Genomic DNA, 20,165 nt, shown 5'->3' on the forward strand with positions numbered 1-20,165 from the left:
GCAAAACACATGCAGAACAGAAAGATCTCACCCTCCTTCCACCCCCTGAAGCAACAGAAACACACAAACACACAAGGTTTATGTTGTACTCCTGGAAGGACTTGGTGCATGCCTGAACTTAAGAAAAAGAGGGCTCTGAATGTGCCCGTTCCTTCCTTCCACAGGGAATTGTCAGTGAGCTGGCTGGCCTCTTGTCAGCCATGGAGTACGTACAGAAGACTTTGGTGGACGAGGAGCTGGCTGACTGGAAGAGACGGCAGCAGATCGCCTGTATTGGCGGCCCGCCCAACATCTGCCTCGATCGCCTCGAGAACTGGTAAGGACTGAGTGGCCTGACTGCCCTTCCTTTTTCCAAGCCGACTCATCGGCATATCTTTCCACAGCGTCTCAGAATGAGAGCTTGGTTTGCCAGTGGAGTGTTCGGTTGTGGAGTATTCTGTTGTGCAGGATAAAATAGGGTTTAGATTGGCTTTAAAAAGAGATATTAGATTCGTGGAGGGGAGAGAGGCTCATCAGTACTGTTGGCTGTGGTGACTGAATAGAACCTCCATGTTCAGGGGCAGTGTACAAGCAGGAGGTCCTAACTTAAATCCACAGCATCTCCAGTTAAAAATTTATCTGGTGGCAAGACTGGGGAAGATGCCTCCCTCCCTCTCCCTGGTCCAAAACCTGGAGACCTGCTTCAAGTTGGAGCAGAGGGTGCAACCACAAGATGGATGAGTGGCATGACTCAATATCCAGCAGCTCCAAGGAGGGCAGTTTTCTGACATTTTGTTTAAACAAAACGGCTGCCACAAAATGGCTGCTGGAGGAGGTGGAGCCAGCCACAAAATGGCCACCAGAGCTGACCTTCTGTCACACAGTGCAGATCCTCATGCTGTGGTAGCAGCTGCCGCCAAAGCAATGTTTTTCAAGATCTGCACAGCCAATCAGAAGCCTTGCTGAGAAAAGCCCCTCATATTAACAAGTTGAGGACTCCTGCAATACATGTCTTGTGTGTTGAGACCCTTTCCTTTCCTCTGTTCCCAGGATAACGTCCCTGGCAGAGTCGCAGCTGCAGACACGTCAACAGATCAAGAAGCTCGAGGAGCTTCAGCAGAAGGTCTCCTACAAGGGTGACCCCATCGTTCAGCACCGGCCCTTGCTGGAGGAGCGCATCGTGGAGTTGTTCAGAAACCTCATGAAAAGGTACTGCCTCAGCTATTAAAAATGCAAGGCCGCTAAAAATGCAGTTACAGTTTTATTGGCAGCTTCCAGAATGGTCATAGCTAGTAAATGGAAAAGCAAGTCTAAACCAACAATACGAGCATGGTTTAGCAAGATAGCAGAATATTTTGTTCTAGATAAGTTAATGTGGGGGTGTCAAACATGCAGCCCATGGGCCGAATCAGGCCCCCAGAGGGCTTCTATCAGGCCCGCAGTGAAACTGGCTGTCTTCTGCTTCTTCTTCCAGTTCTGCTGCTGCGTCGTCGTCATACGTTTGTAGCTTACAGATACAGACCTGAACAGCACACTCAAGATTGCAACAGCACAGACATTTTGATGCAGTAATTCAGAGCAAGAGGTGTCAGTTATCAGATACTGTTAAATAAACAAAATATTGCAAGAGTGCTAATGTTTTAAGCATGTTTTTGTTTTAAATTAAAAAAAAAACCCTTTGTGTTTGTGTCCTTTATAAAGTTTATATCGCCGCTACCTGGCATTGCATTTTGACACACATGGCCCGGCCCAACAAGGTCTCATTTATGTCAGATCCGGCCCTCATAACAAATGAGTTTGACACCCCTGAGTTAATGGATAAGTTTAAATCTGCAGAACATAGTGAATACCGTTTGTTGTTTACAGAACAGTGGTTCCCTATTTTATCCTATCTATCTACTAATGATATAAGAATAACTCCGTTATGTGTTCAGAAGTTATTAATATTTTAGGTTTTGTTATCTTTTGAAGCAAAGTTCAACCTCTGAGTACTGATGAATGATTGATGTTACATTAAATGGTTTTTCTGGCCCCCCTGAGGAGGGAACATAGCTTTTACTTATTTACTGGGGTAAAGGGAGGAGAGAGTCATAACAGTGGTGATGTATGAATGACTTGTTACTGTAATATTTATTGGAGATTGTTGGTTACCAAGCATTTTGATTGTTATTGTTATAATTAATAAAAATAGTTTGGGGAAAAAAGGTACTGCCTGCCCTCATTCTGGGCACCTTGGAGCCTTTTTTGCGGAAGGAGGAAGTTTGGCCCGGCATCCCTTCTCACCTCTGGTTTCTCTCTCTCCTTGCAGTGCATTTGTGGTGGAGAGGCAGCCCTGTATGCCGATGCACCCCGATCGGCCACTGGTGATCAAAACGGGAGTACAGTTCACAACGAAAGTGCGGTGAGTTTTCGCCTGTGTCCCGGCATGGGTATTTGGGGTGGGAAAGAGCGAGGGGTGAGGCTGCCCTGTGGAGCTGAAAGTCTGCATCGGAAAAGGCTAAATCCTGCAACCTATATCAGTGGTATTTGTATCTATTTAAAAGCTGATAGGTTGCCTTTTTTAAAAGAAGGAAGTTATCAAAGGAAGAGTATAATAAAATCATAGAAACACATACCTTCCCAACCACAAACATTTTTAAAAAGAGCGAGAGAGCACGGCAACTCTTTGTTTGCACTCCATGGCTCAAATCTGCAGTTAATGCTACATAGAATCCTAGAATCATACAATTGGAAGGGGCCATACAGGCCATCTAGTCCAACCCCCTGCTTAATGCAGGATCAGCCCAGAGCATCCCTGACAAGTGTTTGTCCTGCCGCTGCTTCAAGACTGGTAGTGAGGGAGAGCGCATCACCTCCCGAGGCAGCCCATTCCACTGTTGACACAACTCTTACTGTAAAAAAGTTTTTCCTAATATCCAGCCCCAGTACCTTCCTGCCCTTAAATTAAACCCATTATACTGAGTCCTGTCCTCTGCTGCCCACAGGAACAGCTCCCTGCCCTCCTCTAAGTGACAGCCCTTCAGATACTTCAAGAGAGCCATCCTGTCCCTCCTCAGCCTCCTCTTCTCCAGAATGACCGTTCCCAGGTCCTTCAGCCTTCCCTAATAGGGCTTGGTCTCCAGGCCCCCTCGTCGCTCTCCTCTTGCACCTGCTCCATTCTGTCCACATCCTTTTTGAAGTGAGCCCTTCAGTACTGCACCCAATACTCCAGGTGCAGCTCGACCAATGCAGTGTACCATGATGACATCTTGCGATTTGGATGTTATGCCTCTGTTGATGCACCCCAAGATCGCATTAGCCTTTTTTGTCACTGCCTCACCCTGGCTCCTCTTACTTAACTTACGGCCCACCCGTACCCCAAGATCTTGTTCACACACACTGCTATCAGTTTTGAAAACAGCTGAAAAAGAATAAGTAATCAGACAATAAGAACAAGCAGGTTAAAGAGTGGGTAGAAATCCAAAGCCCTGACTTGGATGGCCCAGGCCAGCCCGATCTCATCAGATCTCAGAAGCTAAGCCGGGTTGGCCCTGGCAAGGACTTGGGTGGGAGACCGCCAAGGAACTCCACAGTGACTATGCAGAGGCTGGGGCAAAACCACCTCCGAACATCTCTTGCCTTGAAAATCCTGCCTGGTCAGTATAAGTCGGCTGCAATTTGGTAGCACTTTCCAGCACTGACGTAACGAAAGCCCAAATTGCAGATGTGTTTGCTGAAAACCCTGGAGAATGAAAAAGTCTTGACTTGACACAAAAAAACCCCCAGACAAATAAATACATAAAATAAAGTAGATCCTCATGAATCTGCTTATGAAAGGAGAGATTCTCAGTTCCTTTGTGCAAGTTAAACATCGGGTGTGAAGAACAGATTCTGCAAAGGTAGCAGAAGTGGAGCTCTCTTTTTTAATACAAATTTGATTGAAGGATTTAAAAAGTTTAAAAAAGATGAAAGGCAAAGAAAGAAGGAAGCGAAAGCAAGAGAGAGAAATATAAACGACAAGCTTTCGATTTTCTTCGCAACAAATACTGGCAAACTTACTCACAGTTGTTCTGTTATCATCAGATTAAAACTTCTCATTTTTCTATAATCCGTATTCCCCTCTTAGTCTTCAAACGCAAAAAGTCAATAAAGGCTTTCCAGTTTGCTATAAATGTGGATAATGTCTTCTCTCTAATCAAAGCCGTAAGTTTAGCCATCTTGGCTAACTCCATCATCTTCACAATCCACTCCTCTATTGATGACAATATTGGACTCTTCCATTTTTGAGCATATAAAAGCCTGGCTGCCGTTATCATATATAAAAACAAAATACCATGTCTTTTTTCTAGCTGTTCATCCATTATTCCCAACAAAAAAGCTTCTGGCTTAAATTGTATGTTAATCTTCAAGATTTTCTGTATTAGCGAATGAATTTGTATCCTTTTTTTTTTTTTTTGCTTTATTGCAAGTCCACCAAAGATGATAGAATGTTCCTTCATGCTGTTCACATTTCCAATATTTGTTCGAAATACTTTTATACATTCTAGCTAATTTTTCTGGAGGCATATACCAACCATACATCATTTATAAAAATTCTTTTTGAGAGCAGAACTCAAATTTAACATCTTTCATCCATGTTTTCTTCCATTGTTCCATTTGTATATTATACCCAAATTTTAAGCCCATTTTGTCATTGAATCTTTCGCTCCTTCTTCTGTCTCAAATTTCAACAGAAGTCTGTATATTTTAGCAATATCATTGAAAAGAACAGTTCCCAAAAGAGCTCTCTCAGCCCCACCTACCTCACAGGGTGTCTGTTGTGGGGAGGGGAAGGGAAAGGAGTTTGTAAGCCGCTCTGAGACTCTGAGTGGGGTATAAATCCAATCTCTTCTTCTTCATTATTTGTATATAGTTCTGCTTCCAATTCAGACTTGCTTTGTTCAAAGCCCCAAAGATTTTTTATCTGTTTTCAGTTTTTCTAACAATTGTGCGTAAAAGAACCATTGACACGTGTAGCCTTTGGCTGTCAAGTCTTCTCTTAACTTCATTTTACAGTCCCCTTGTGAAAAGCCTAGTATATCCCGATAAGTTAGGCACTTCTGTTTAGTTACAATCTCACGCCTATAAAATGCTTCCTGTGGTGAGAGCCACAAGGGTGTTTCCTGACACAGTCTAGGTTTATATTTATCCGAAGTGGAACTCTCAATATCGGATCAGACTGAACAAGAGGCTGGTTGAGCACATGTTTAGAATGTCGAAGTTTCCAGGGCACCCCCTGGCATCTTCACGTCAGAGGTGTTGGGAAAGGCCTTTTTCGTGAGGGTCTGCTGCCGCCAACCAGGGTAGATGGTACTCAGCCACGTGGCCCAATGTTCTGACTCTGTACGAACCTGGTTTGTATGTTTGTTGGGTGCTGCCGTTCGGGACGTGCCGCTTTCTGCTGGGCACTTATGCAGATGCTTTAACTGGATCTAGCTCAGTCTAGAGAAAATAAATGAGTGGTGGAAGGGGGCAGAGGGGAGGCGGGAGTTGTCTACAGAACCTAACATGAATTCTGACCTTTTGGGTTTGTTTGTTTTTTGCAGGTTATTAGTCAAGTTTCCTGAGCTGAACTACCAGCTGAAAATCAAAGTCTGCATCGACAAGTAGGTTTAAGCACTTTGCGGCACACTTGAGGGGAGGGTGTGGCCGTCTGTGTGTGTCTGTGGATTATGTGGGTGTGCCGATCCCTTTTAGTCCTGAATTGTTATTACTTGAAGTGTGGCCGGAATCTCCTCCTCCAAAACATGTGAGAGAAACAATATAAATTTTAATGGCTGCTGCCAGGCCTACCATAGCCGCTACATGGAAATCGGACTCAGGCCGTCCTTTAGATCTGTGGTATGATAAGCTACGGATGCAATTTATTATGGGGAAAATAGCGAATGGCACTGCTAACCATCCTAAGGAGGATTATCAAACACCATTTATGTGTAAGTGGTTTTCAATACTCCAGTTTCTTTCAAAAAAGGAAGTGGTTCCCTCCTTTGTTAAGGATAAACACTGGCTTTGTTTCTGAATCCATGATAGTTAAAAGCTAAATATCTACTAATGCTACTAACCTACCAATGAGCTGATGTATGTAGTAAGATGAATGTCTTGTTTATGAGCAAAACAATACCTCCTTGATTATTTAGACAATGTTAATAGGCGATTGTTGTCACGATTGTAGCTCTCCCTGTCTTTTTATTGTTAGATTCTTTTCTGTTTTATGCTGGAAAAATGAAGTGGATCATGTGGGTGTAAAGCATTTTAGTCCTGTGCATCTGTCCGGAATAGAGACCTCCATTTCTTATTTGGACTTGTGGTGATAAAATATGCTGAAAGGAGCAGCACAACACCAGCCTGTTCAGCTTGGCGGCAGCAGCTGTCTCAAGGATTAATATTTTTGCCAAAGTTTTGCTCGGAGCTTCCTTAGAGTGGGGGTGGATTGGGGGGGGGGGTTGGTATTTCGTGTGTGTGCACGCTTGAGCCCCTGGAATCCCGATTGACGTCTGGCGACCCCTAGTGGGTCTAGGACGTTTCAGAGAGGTAGCCTGATACTTGCCTGCTGCTGTGTCCCGGTTCTGGTATTCCTCGGAGGTTGCCCTTCCAAGTACTTGACAGGGTCGGCCCTGCTTAGCTTCTGCGATCTGACAAGATGAGGTGAGCCTGGGCTATCCAGGTCAGGGCAGAGTGGTTTTCGCATTCCTTCTAGCCGAACTCCCTTAGGACCAACCTGCACCATTCCACCGCCCGTTCTCATCCCTGCACTCCAAACCACCCTCCCGCCCCTCCTTTTTCTTCCTGTAGTGCTTTGCAGTACCACCCTGCCCCTTCTCTGCCATCGCTATATCCCGCCCCTCTGCCTCTGCTGTGGCCCTGCCTTGGTTTTGTATCGCATAACAGAAACCCGCTCGTCATGCACTATTCCTGGTCGCACAATATTAGATCGGGATCGACCACTTGAAAGGTACTGACGTCTGAGCGCCATCCCAAATGAAATGCTAAAATGTTACCTGTTTAGTGCTATTTGGATTATTATTGTTAGCACCTTTTAATGTTGTCATTGTTATATGGTTTTATGATCATTATACTATTTGTTGTTGTTTTTATGCTTTTGTAAGCCGCCATGAGCCAGCCATGGCTGGGAGGGCGGGGTATGAATTCAATAAATAAATAAAGTCCTGTGCTTTCTTTCTCCCACAGGGATTCCGGTGAAGTCGCTGCACTCCGCGGGTAAGTTCAAGACATCACAAGCTGTGGCATCCCCTCTTCTTTTCCAAACTCAGTAGTGGAAGAATGCTAGGAAAAGTTGAAGGCAGCAGGAAAAGAGGAGGACCCAACATGAGAGGGGCTGACTCCATCAGAAGAAGCCACGGCCTTTGGTCTGCAAGACCTGAGCAAGGCCGTTGAGGACAGGACATTTTGGAGGGTATTCATTCATAAAGTCACCATGAGTTGGAAGTGGCTTGATGGTCCTTGACACAAACACGCTGGAAGAAAGATGCTATATAAATGAAACAGATAATAAGGTGTTGTTCTTGGTTCCCAGATGCGTCCAGCCTCCCCTGTTGCTCTTTGGGGAACAGTTTTAAAAACTATTTAATAATCAAGGAATTTCAATTTTTTCCCCCTTTGTGCCATTTCTCATCCCTCTCTCCCTCACCCAAGGTCTCGGAAATTTAACATCCTGGGCACAAACACCAAGGTGATGAACATGGAGGAGTCTAACAATGGAAGCTTGTCTGCAGAATTCAAGCATCTGGTGAGCAGCGTGACTTTTTGACACCAGTTTGGTGTAGTGGTTAAGTGCGTGGACTCTAATCTGAGAGAGCCGGGTTTGATTCCCCACTCCTCCACTTGCACCTGCTGGATGACCTTGGGCAAGCCATAGTTCTGGTCAGAGCTGTTCTCTCAAGGGCAGCTCTGTAAAAAGCTCTCTTGGCCCCTCGCAGGGTGCCTGTTGTGGGGAGGGGAAGGGAAAGGAGTTTGTAAGCCGCTCTGAGACTCCCGAGTGAAGGGTGGGGTATAAATCCAATCTCTTCTTCTTCTTCCTTTTCACCCTGATGGGTGCCTGGGGGGTCACTGGCCACACTGTATATAATTCCTACCTTCTCTCCACAGACGCTGCGGGAGCAGAGGTGCGGTAATGGAGGAAGAGCAAACTGCGATGTGAGTTGCTCCAGTACCCTGTTAAGTGTGAAATAAAATGTTAGTTTACTTGTTAGCACTGGTGAAAACGTGGACAATGCCCTGGGCTGTTTCCTTCTCGTTCCCTCCAAAGCATTGTGACTTTTCTTTGGCGTCCTCCAGATGAATTCAGATACTATCTTAGGAGGGCCATAGCTACGGTGGGGCTTTTGGGGGCTCTACCCTCTTTCTTAAAGGCACAGCCCCACAAGAATTCCTCCTGTAAATGCTTTATTCAATCATTTTTAAAGCCATGCGCTCCTTTAAGCAGAGTGGGGTGCTGCAGCTGACTGATTACTGCACTGAGTAAGGGGGCTGGGGAAGGTGACCTCTAGGATCCCTCCTAACTCTGTGTCAAGAAATTGGTCCCTTTTAAGAGAGTTTTTCTGCCTAAGTTTTAACTTTCTTGGCTATCAAACTCCTCACCCCCACCTGCTGGCTTGTGATCAGAATTGTTGCTCAGGCTGGCAGAAGTTATTCACTTGCAGCAGCTGCGAACTGTCATCTAAAGTGGTTGACAACTTGTGATTTAGAGACCTATCCTGGTAACCACTTTCTGTTGGCTAAAAGGCTTTTCTTTCTGCACTGAGAACTTCAACCCCCCCCCCCCCCACCCACCCCCCAAAAAAAATTCCCCCACAAGCCGCAAAATCCTGGCCATGGGCCCGTGCCTTAGACGTGTTCAGACAGTAGCCCTGGTACGGAAGTCTTCATACCCAGTTATCTGCTGCAAAGCAAAGATCGTCCTGGGAGAGAGGAAGGTGGCCATTGTGGGGATTGACTCGAGGGGCCCAGATCCAGATGTTGCCCCCAGCTTCACTGGATGGCCTTGAGAGTATCCCCTCCCTCTCAGCTTAAGATACCTCATCAGGGCAGGGCCATAGGCAGGATTTTTCGGGTTTTGAGGCAACTTTTTTTCTCATGGGGCACCCATTATGCAAATTTTTTCTTGTGGGTCACAAACACACACAAACTCTTCTGCCAGAATAATCAGTGCATTCTCCATTCCCAAACAGTTCTCTTTGTCTCGCTGTTGGGGGGCCTGGGCTGGATGGGAAGTCGGGGGGTTGCAGTAAGTTGGGGGGAGAGGCCCCGCTGTAGCTACGGGCCTGCACCAGGGTGGTTTCCTTTTTTAAAAACAATTTTTTAATCTTTTAAACAAATTGTACAACACCAAGTATCAATACAAACATATACTATACCAAGTATCAATACAAACATATACTATATACTATAAACATAAGTAGGTTTCCATCCCACTATCCCTTAACTTGACAGTGTTGCTAATCGTTTGCACTCTCGTGTTTTACAAATTTACAGTTATATTTATTTATTAATTATATTTATACCCTGCCCTCCCAGCCATGGCCAGCTCAGGGTTAGTATCAATTTTTTACAGGTATCTTAACAAAATTTTCTAACTGTTTATAAAATCTTGCCCAGACATCATTGAATATATTATCACTTCTTCCTTGAAGTCCTATAGTTAAATTGTCCATTTCAGCTATGTCCATTTTCTTATAAATTATATCTTCTTTTTGCGGTATTTCTTCTTTTTCCCACAAGGATGTGTATACAATTCTAGCCGCTGTTACTAAATGAGAAATTGGGGGGGCAGGCCCTGCGAGGGGACGCCGTAGCTACGGGCCTGCACCAGGGTGGTTTCCAAGATGAAATAAGGATTTAAAAAAACCATCCCGAGAAATATCTCATTATTTGTCTTACCCCTCCCACTCCAGGCTTCTCTGATAGTCACGGAGGAGCTCCATCTCATCACCTTCGAGACAGAAGTTTACCACCAGGGCCTGAAGATTGACTTAGAGGTGAGCTCTGCCACAGCCGACCCCAGCCTTATCCTCTTGAATGTTGGTATTTGTACGTGGTTGGGGTGCAAGCCAGTGTGGTGCAGTGCTTAAGGGGGAGGCACAGGTTCAAATCCCTCCTCTGCCAGTTTGGCGTAGTGGTTACGTGCGCGGACTCTAATCTGGGAGAACCAGGTTTGATTCCCCACTCCTCCACTTGCACCTGCTGATGTGACCTTGGGTCAGTCACAAGCTCTGGCACAGCTGTCCTTGAGAAAGAGCCGTTTGTGTTGGAGTTCTCTCAGCCCTACCTGCCTCCCAGGGTGACTGTTGTGGGGAGGGGAAGGGGAAGGAGTTTGTAAGCTGCTCTGAGACACCTTTGGGTAGTGAAGGGTGGGGTATATATCCAATCTCTTCTCTTCTTTTCTGCCATCCGCAGCCTTGGGCCTGGTGAGACTCTGCCTTATGTGCCTCACAGGGTTGTGATGGGGACAGAGGAACAGAAGGCTTAGGGCTGTAGCCAGTGGTGGGGCTTTAGGGGCTCGGCCCCCTATTGATTAGGGGGGAGCCCCAGCACCACCGAGTCCCCAGCGCCCCCCACCCCCCAGACCCCTCCAAGCTGTTAGAGAAGTATTACTTTGAATTTAGATGTGCTGAAACCAGCTGCCGGTGTAATTCGACTCCTTCCTTGCTTGATTCCTTCCTTCCTTCCTTCCTTCCTCCGCTCTGCTGCTATTGGATGGCCGGGGCTCTCCCGGAATTGCAGCTGATGACCAGGCTGCTGATATCAGTAACTCTGAGGAGGCAGGCCTCACGGAGAGCAGACGGCTGAAGCCCAGTCTGTTGTAAAGGGGGTGGGGGTGGGGGAGGCTAGGCAGCCACCAAAGAGGGAGGGAGAGGGAAAGAAGAAAGGCAAGAGGGAGGCGGGCGAGCACCCCTTGTGTGGCGAGGAGATGCATGCTTTTGCTGCGGCAGGGTGGTCTTCTTTGCCTTTCTCTCCCTGTGCTTGGCTTGCTGGCCGGCAGGCAGGCAGGGGAAACCCTCTCCGCTCACTGCCCTGCCATGCGGCTGCCTCCTCTTCAGATCTCCTTGAAGAGAGTCACTCATGGTGACTCCCAAAATCCCAAAGCCGCCCCCCCAACCCCAAAACCTCCTCCTGGAACATTTGCTGGGGATGGGGCTGAGAAGGCGACTTCTCTAACTGCCTCGATTCCTACATTGGACCCCAGAGTGGAAAGCTTATTTACATCGTCCTGAGACGAGCTTTGTCATGTGTCAGAATTAGAATCCTGGTTCCAGTTGGCTATTGAAAAGAAACGTGAGGTTCTAATGGAGTAGATCCCTGACCCGGGTAACTCAGGCTAGCCCGATCTCATCAGGTTTCAGAAGCTAAGCAGGGCTGGTGCTGGTTAGTATCTGTATGGAAGGCCACCAAGGAAGCCCAGGGCTGCTACTCAGAGGCAGGCAGTGGCAAACCACCACTGTTAGTTTCTTGCCTTGAAAACCCTATAGGGTTGCCGTAAGTCAGCTGTGACTTTGCAGCACTTTACTCTCACTCACAATGTAGTAGATACAAAAAGGCTGAATTGAGTGCCAGGAGATGTCCGGCTTGACTGTCGGAGCCCAGATTCCGATCTGGCCCCCAATCGAACTTCTTTGGATGGCTTTGAGAGTATTCCCCCCCATCCCCTTAGCTTAAGTGGCCTCACCAGGGTGGTTTCCTAGATAAAACAAGATGACATGTTGGGTGGGGGCCTGAAACCCATAGCTGCCTCACCAGTGTCAGCTCCTTCCTTAGAGAAAAACACTCCGTCAGATCCAAGTGGCACACTCTCTGTTTGTTTCTTTCTTTCCTCTTCCTTTTCTGTCATTAAACTGTAACTCCCCCTCCTCTCCAGTATTCAGGCCCATAGCGACGGTGGGGATATTCAGGGCTCTGCTCCCTTTCTAAAAGGGACAGCCCCACAGGAATTCATCCAGGTGGCTCAACCCAACCTCCCCGTTTTCTGAGAGGGCTGAACAGGGGAAGGAGAAGGGGGAAGTTCCAAAGGTGTCACTGTAGAGAAAAGCCTTGCAGCTGGGTCCTGGGAGGGTTTAAAAAGGTAAAGGTACAGGTTCCCTTGCTCGAAAGCCAGTCGAATCCGACTCTAGGGTTGCGGTGCTCATCTTCGTTTCAAAGCCGAAGAGCCAGCGCTGTCCAAAGACGGTTCCGTGGTCATGTGGCCGGCATGACTAAACACCAAGGCACACGGAACACTGTTACCTTCCCATGAAGTGGTACCTATTTATCTACTTGCAATTTCTTGCTTTCGAACTGCTAGGTTGGCAGGAGCTGGAACTAGAGACGGGAGCTCACTCCGTCATGTGGCAACTCGGGTCTCGAACTGCTGAACTACCGACCTTCCACAGCCTGCAGTTCAGAGTCTTAACCATTTGAGCCACCGCAGCTCTGGGAAGCCAGGGAGAGAAGTAAATAATTTCAGTCTTGGAAGATAGACATTCACCTATCGTGTGGCTTGGGGAAGGGTGAAATACACTGAGGACTTATACAAAATTTATTATTTATTATTTTGATTTATACCCCGCCCTCCCCACAAGCGGTCTCAAGGTGGCTTACAGCATTGGTACCCTGTACCATAAAAACCATGTACAAAATTTAAACAACATTAAGCATTAAAACAATCCAACAATTAACAATTAAAGTGCTAGTGATGGTACACTTTTGATGGTAATCTCTAAATGATTCAGATGACGTACTAATAATTTTCATCAGCATCGGTGATCTTCAGCTTGGTGCGATGATATAATGCAAACCCTCCCCAGGACCAGAGTCAACCCAGACCACGGATGTTGGTGGTGGTAGAGGAGTGGTGGCTCCTAATTGAAAGCCTGGTGGAAGAGCTCCGTCTTACAGGCCCTGCGGAACTGCAAAAGGTCCCGCAGGGCCCTGATCTCTTCCAGGAGCTCATTCCACCAGTGCGGAGCTCATTCCACCAGTGCGGAGCCGCCACTGAAAAGGCCCTGGCCCTAGTGGCGGCAATGTTGTGTTCCTGACCATAGTGCTCGCTGGGGTATATATGGGGAAAGGCTGTCCCACAGGTATGTCGGACCCTGGCCATATAGAGACGAAAGGACCACAGATGGTTCTAGGGAAGGGGCCAGGGAGAGCAAAGAGGAAAGAAATGGAAGGGCATCAATACTAGGTTCCCTTTCCTGCCTTATCCCCCTCCCCCATGGGTTATGCATTTGGGAGAATCTACTGCAAGATCAGGGCGAAAAAAAGGGGCACAGATTGTTCTAGGGACACAGATTGTTCTGTGCAGTTGTGTGCAGACAGAAAAATAATGGCAAAAATGGCAGCCACACCAGAAAAAGATTTGCCCCACAATTACAGAATCCTGGCTACGGGCCTGCCAGTACTCCAGTTCCATTGCAGTGGTTGCCTGGATCCAGGGCTTTTTTTGTAGAAAAAGCCTAGCAGGAACTCATTAGCATAACAGGCCACACCCAACAGCGAAACTCATTAGTATATTAGGCCACATACCCTGACAGCACAGCTCATTAGCATATTATGCTGCATCCCCATGCCTTCCCTTGGAAGGATCTGTCCTGCGGAGAACCTGGGCAAGCTGGCTCTTGGACAGATCCTTCCAGGGCCCCCCCCTGGCCCGCCCACCTTGGAGTTGTTCTCCAAGCCTTCCCTCTGTAGCCACGCATGCAGAGGTTTTGGCTGTAGTGGGTGTGGCCAACTCTGAAGCCAGCCGGAACTCCGTTCCTGTGCATTCCTTTCCTGCCCAAAAACAGCCCTGCCTGGATCTCTTTTCATTCTCAAGACCTTTTCTTTAGATTCATGCTCCCATAGCATTGTAAGCCTTCTGTTCCTTCAGGCGCACTGTCCTGTATCCGTCACACCGACAAGAGCCTCAACGCTTCCAGTTGCCTGATGGAGGCAGCGAAAGTTGGGTGGAAGACCCGATTTGTTGGTGCTCACAGCCTCTGCTTCTTTCCTTACCGTAGACCCACTCGCTTCCCGTGGTGGTGATCTCCAACATTTGCCAGATGCCGAATGCCTGGGCGTCCATCTTGTGGTACAACATGCTGACAAACAACCCCAAGGTATGTTGGGACGGCAGAAACTGCGACACGCCCAAGGGAGCAAAGGGCTCTTCTTTTCCCGCTCCCAACTCAAGCGTTCCTCTCCCGTTGACAGAACGTAAACTTCTTCACCAAGCCGCCGATCGGCACGTGGGACCAGGTGGCCGAAGTGCTCAGCTGGCAGTTCTCCTCCACCACCAAGCGAGGGCTCAGTATAGAGCAGCTGACGACGCTCGCCGAGAAACTACTGGGTAATGGATGTGGCTTTTTCTGGTGTTTGTGTGTGTTAGCTCTGATCTTAGTTGTTTTAATGATGTGTTAGAAACATAGAGTTGGAAGGGGCCATACAGACCATCTAGTCCAACCCCCTGGCCCAGTGCGGTAAGGGGTGTTTTTTTGTTTGTTTTAATAGTTTTTAAAGGGTGATTTAGAAGATCCCGGCTGGATCAGACCAGTGGTCCATCTAGTTCAGCCTCCTGTCTCACACAGTGGCCAACCAGTTCCTTTGGAGCAGGGGTGTCAAACATGCGGCCCAGAGGGTCGAATCAGGCCCCCGGAGGGCTTCTATCAGGCCTGCAGTGAAACTGGCTGTCTTCTGCTTCTTCTTCCCGTTCTGCTGCTGCTGCATCCTCATACGTTTGCAGCTTACAGATACACACCTGAACACCATACTCAAGATTGCAACAGCACAGGCATTTTCATGCAATAATTCAAAGCAAGAGGTGTCAGTTATCAGACATGGTTAAATAAACAAAATATTGCAAGAGTGCTGATGTTTTAAACATGTTTTTATTTTAAGTAAAAAAAAACCTTTGTGTTTGTGTCCTTTATAAAGTTTATATCTCCGCTATCTGGCATTACATTTTATGACACATATGGCCCGGCCCGACAAGGTCTCATTTATGTCAGATCCAGCCCTCATAACAAATGAGTTTGACACCCCTGCTCTGGAGGGCCAACAACAGGGCATAGGGGCCGAGGCCTTCCCCTGATATTGCCTCCTGGCTCTGGGACTCAGTTAGCTGCCTTGGTAGCCCTGCTAAGGGAAAAAAGGCGAGGTATAAATTTTATAAAATAAATAAATAATGGCCTCAAGGAAGATGCCTATTGGTCCTTTTCAAATCCGCACTCCTCCTAGCTCCCAAGTATCAACTTAGACTGGCAGTGACATTTCCTGGATATTCTCTTTTGAACGGAGGATTGCCACAGCCATGTACAAAGCAGTGTGACATTGGATGCCCAGCCCCCAAAAAATTAAATTCCAGGAAGATTTTTCAGGCCGACATTCTTCCTGATGGCTTTTCTTTTTTCCGCATTCCAGGGCCGGGCGTCAATTACTCCGGGTGTCAGATAACATGGGCAAAGTTCTGCAAGGTAAGACCTTTAGAAGTCCAGCTGTGTGGTGTCTGGCCCCAGATGGGACTCTGGTTTTCTTACCTGGATCTGCTGTTTGTCTAGGAGAACATGGCAGGCAAAGGCTTTTCTTTCTGGGTCTGGCTGGATAACATCATTGACCTGGTGAAGAAGTACATCTTGGCCCTCTGGAATGAAGGGTGAGTGAGCACCTGCCCTCAGGGACACTGCTGTTGCCAGCATCTTTATCTGGAGAGGGGTTCTCTGCCTTAATAGAGAGGTCCTCCTGGGGCAGGGGATCTCAACTCTTCTGAGCCTGCAGGCACCTCTGGGCTTGATACAGTGTGGTGCGTGCAGCCACAAAATGGCCACCGCAAATGGCTGCTGCAGGATGTGGAGCTGGCCACATCCTCGTGCTGTGGTGGCAGCTGCCACCAAAGCAACGTCTTAAAAAATCTGTCCAGTCAATCAGATCTCCAACGAGCAGTCAGAAAGTCTTGTTGGAAAACCCCGCCTGGCCCTCCCACTTTTAAAAAACACTTGGTGGCCGCGAATTTTTCAGGGGGACCCAAGAGGGGGCAGTTGAGCTCATTGAATTAACATAGCTGATTCAGTCACTTGGGGTGATTAAATTTCCTGAGCTAATGAATGGAGCTAATTCGGTTACTGGGCGATGCTTGTCTCTGGGCGAAGGTGGGCCAGGCCCTTTGCCCGTGCTTAGAGGCCAGCTGGCTGGCTCCCCGCATCCGAGGCTGGGGGCGGGGCTGGCTGTGCTGGCACCAGGGGTATGCTCCTTCCCCGCCCACTTTTACTTGCTCCGCTGGGCAGACGTCAGGCAGCCACTCTCACTGTTTCCCTCCCGACCAGCACACCCCCTGTCACCCCCCACCTCCTGGGGGAGGGGAGGGGAGACCGGGAGGGGGGGGACTGGGAAGGAGCGTTGCCCCAAGGTGCCCATGTGGCTACGGGCCTGCTTGGTGGGCACCAGGAAAGGTGTTGGTGGGTTCCATGGTGCCCGTGGGCACCATGTTGGGGACCCTGTCTTAGGGCTTCTGTAGTAGGAGGGCTTGATGCCGGAGCAGCAGACATTGTGGGCAGAGAGCTGTAGGCTTGCAGATATCTAGGGAGCAAAGCCTGAGTCTGTCTTTCCACAGGTACATCATGGGTTTCATCAGCAAAGAGCGCGAGAGGGCCATCCTGAGCACGAAGCCCCCGGGCACCTTCCTGCTGCGTTTCAGTGAGAGCAGCAAGGAAGGTGGGATCACCTTCACGTGGGTGGAAAAGGACATCAGTGGTAAGGAGTGCAGTCCCAAATGGCCTAGGCTGTCTCTGGCCCTGCTTATCGGAGATCCTCAGCGGGAAATAGCAGGGATAAACACTCTGCCAGTGATCTGCGGCTGAGCCCCCTTCACGTGCCTTTTCAGGACACAGTCAGTCAACCAATCAGCCTTTATTGGCATGATGTACGGAACATACGACTCACTTTGCAAAGAATACTGAACACCTTCTTGAAGCTTCATACAGAGATCTTGCAGGACGCAAGGATTAGTGGCGCAAGTTGGCCACTCCTCTAGTCTGTCTTCCCACGTTGGCGGTCTTGGGCTTTTTCTGGTGTCCAGCCAGTTAGAATAGTTTCATACCAACAGACCAAAAACCACTGTGGTAAAATTAACAATGACACATTTAATAATTCTATGAGCATCAATTTGTGGAGCCATTAATCTTACAACATGGTTAGAGAATTCAGACATAGCCAAAGCAAAGTCCAACATAATCATATCCTCGAAGAGCACACCGGTTTTTATACTCATTTCAGCAATCTTCCTCATGAGTATGAAGTCTTATAAAGTTGGAAGATGTCAACCTCTTCATTCTTAGTTTCTTTTTAAAAACAGTATAGCTTCTTATTTGTTTTCTTCTTAGTCAAATTCTCCTTCAGTTCCATTGCAAGTACTTGAGTAGGAGCAAGCCAATTACTAAATTTCTAGTCGTAGCAACCAGTCTAAAAAATTTTTGTGGCAACAGGCCTACTTTGAATTGGCTGGCATTTGCTTTCTGTCTCACGTTGTTGGTTAGTAGCTCTCTCTGTTAGGGAGTAGCATTTCAGACTAGATAGCCGTCTGGTAGCGATGCTGATCCCGTGAATTTAGGCAGATTGTGAGAGGGAGGGCAGGAAGGGGTAATCCAGTGCTCGGCTCTCGGGGCCCTTCCATATATGCTGAGGGTAATGCTGATAACCACTTTTGGGGTCAGGAAGGGATTTTCCTCCCGACCAGATTGGCCCAGAGATCCTGGAGGCTTTTTGCCTTCCTCTGGGTATAGAGGAGGGATCACTGGGGGGGGGGGGAGCAGTAAATTTCCTGCATTATACAGGGGGTTAGACTAGATGGCCCTTGGGGGTACCTTCCAGTTCTATGTTTCCCAGCAACCGGACTTAATTTCCCCCAAGGTAACTACCTCGGTATGCAGCAAGCTGTTTCTGAGAGTGATAGCTCACCATGCACATCTGTTCTATTATGTGGTACAGTAAGCAGCACTAGGTGAACTCAAGCCAAACGCACTACGCTGCCCAATGCAGCAGAAAGAGCCTTACTTTCCAGAATTATGTGTGGGAAATTTTCCTCCCAGCTTCCAAACATAAAGATCATTGTAGATTCAGGACTTAATTTGCCCATTCAGGGCTGAATGTCCACTCTAGGCACTAATTAAAGGCATGCTTTCCTTAATTGAAGAGGAATCAACAGACTGGCACAGTCCTGCCTACTAGCGTGTACCAAAGTGCATTAAATGTAGAAAGCGAGTTACAAAATACAGAGTTGGTTGCTTAATACAAATCAGTATGTGAAGTTTAGTCTGTGCTTCCTTGACTCTCTGGCCCGCGGCTTCCCAGATCTTCTTTGCCTCCCCATTTCAAGTTCCTCCTGTCCCTAGACTTGGTGTGATATTTTTCTCACAACCAAACTGATCTTAAACTTCTTCTACAAGTTGTACTGTCCATGATCATTCCACTGCAGGTGGCCTTCTCCTAAACAACATTCATGAGAATATAGTGACATCATGGCAAGCTCAGCCAACGGCTAGGGGATTATCCCACCTCTGATAGCTAGTTTTTCCAGTTCTCTGGATATAACCTTATTTCCCAACTTGTGGTTTTATTTCAGTCATTCTTAGCAAATCTCCTCATTGACCTTGGTTCTCCCCTCCCCCCTTTTTGGCCGGAAGATTGTATACTTTGTTCCTTTTTGTTTAGTCTATGCTTCCTTGACTCTCTGGCCTATGGCTTCCCAGACCTTCCTTGCTTCCCCATAGCAAGCTCCTACTGTCCCTAGACCCACTGTGATATTCTTCTCACAGTGAAGCTGACCTTAAACTTCTTCCACTGGTCGTACTGTCTACAAGCATTCCATTACAGAAAGCCTTCCCTGAAGCAACATTAATGAGTGACATCACAGCGTGCTCAGTGACATCACAGCATGCTCAGCCAATGGCCAGGGATTTGTCCCACCTCTGATAGCTAGTTTTTCCAGTTGTCTGGATATAATTTTTATTTCCCAACTTGTGGGATTTTTTCAGTCATTCTTAGCAAATCTCCTCATTGACCTTGGGTTCCCTCCCTTTTGGCCAAAAAGTTGTACACGTTCCTTTTTGGAGTGTGCCTGTTAATTTCCTTTTTGCCCATTGCTTACCCTTGTTGCAGGGAAGACGCAAATCCAGTCTGTGGAGCCGTACACCAAGCAGCAGCTCAACAGCATGTCCTTTGCCGAGATCATCATGGGCTACAAGATCATGGATGCCACCAACATTCTGGTTTCCCCACTTGTTTACTTGTATCCTGATATCCCCAAAGAAGAGGCCTTCGGAAAATACTGCCGTCCCGAGAGCCAGGAGCACCCTGAAGCTACCGACCCAGGTAGTTGTTGACTTTCTGTGCCATTCCCCAATTTTGGGTTGCAAGATCCCAAGATGGTGTTGATTCAGTTGACTGTTCTTGAGTGGGGGAGGGGCGTCTACAGCAGGGCCCGCAAACCCTTGTTGAGCCTGCGGGCACATTTGGGATTCTGACATGGCATGGTGGGCGCAGCAACAAAATGGCTGCTACAAAATGGCTGCCTCAGGCGGAGCCATCCACAAAATGATGGCCACAGCTTAACTTCAGTAACACAGTATAGATCCTAGTGCTGTGGTGGCAGCTGCTGCCAAAGCAACATTAAAAGAAAAAATCTGCACAGCCAATCAGAAGCCTTGCTGGGCAAAAGCTCTACCTGGCCCCACCCACTTCCTCAAAACACTGGGGAGGTGCCAGCAGGCACCACAGTGTCCACAGGTCCCACGTTGTGGGGGACCCTTGGTCTGTTAGAATATTGGTGTCTGCTTGACTTGCTTGTGTGTGCTGTGTCTTGGGTACATACGGATTTTAAAAATATTTGTATAGATTTTTAATGTGAAAATATCAAATTCTATAAAGGTATCATATACAAAAATCACATACTCATAACCAAAAATACAAATACAATCCAAATCTCAGTGTAATAATTAGTCAATATAGAGAGAGTCATCAAGTTCATCAGAAGAAAAGCTCAAGTCAGTATTCATCAAGTCAGATTAATCAGTTCAATCTGTTCAAACGAGGATACCGGGCATAGATACTTTCGTTTCGAATATCTTTTTCAGGGTGACAAACAGTAAAAGGCTTCAATTTCTGCAAACTTTAATTTCAAGGTGACAGGAAGTCACAATTATTTCCTC

The 20,165-nt window shown here is 47.4% G+C and overlaps 1 protein-coding gene across 2 annotated transcripts in view; it reads left to right on the plus strand.

Annotated features, from left to right (window-relative positions):
• Positions 1-20,165, plus strand: part of STAT3 (signal transducer and activator of transcription 3 (acute-phase response factor)) — an 84,088-nt gene that overhangs the window by 57,993 nt on the left and 5,930 nt on the right. The window contains exons 8-21 of one of the 2 annotated variants that reach the window (XM_015412458.1): positions 165-316; positions 1,030-1,188; positions 2,288-2,380; positions 5,544-5,603; positions 7,186-7,215; positions 7,651-7,744; positions 8,104-8,151; positions 9,909-9,992; positions 13,989-14,087; positions 14,182-14,317; positions 15,388-15,440; positions 15,525-15,619; positions 16,574-16,713; positions 19,117-19,332. In XM_015412458.1, the coding sequence (XP_015267944.1) occupies positions 165-316; positions 1,030-1,188; positions 2,288-2,380; positions 5,544-5,603; positions 7,186-7,215; positions 7,651-7,744; positions 8,104-8,151; positions 9,909-9,992; positions 13,989-14,087; positions 14,182-14,317; positions 15,388-15,440; positions 15,525-15,619; positions 16,574-16,713; positions 19,117-19,332 (1,459 nt within the window). The remainder of the gene's footprint in view (positions 1-164; positions 317-1,029; positions 1,189-2,287; positions 2,381-5,543; positions 5,604-7,185; positions 7,216-7,650; positions 7,745-8,103; positions 8,152-9,908; positions 9,993-13,988; positions 14,088-14,181; positions 14,318-15,387; positions 15,441-15,524; positions 15,620-16,573; positions 16,714-19,116; positions 19,333-20,165) is intronic. The other variant, XM_015412459.1, reaches the window with a different exon arrangement.

The sequence above is a fragment of the Gekko japonicus genome, unplaced genomic scaffold (genome assembly GCF_001447785.1).
Source record: "Gekko japonicus isolate JY-2015 unplaced genomic scaffold, Gekko_japonicus_V1.1 scaffold8, whole genome shotgun sequence".
In the NCBI taxonomy this organism is placed as follows: Eukaryota; Metazoa; Chordata; class Lepidosauria; order Squamata; family Gekkonidae; genus Gekko; species Gekko japonicus.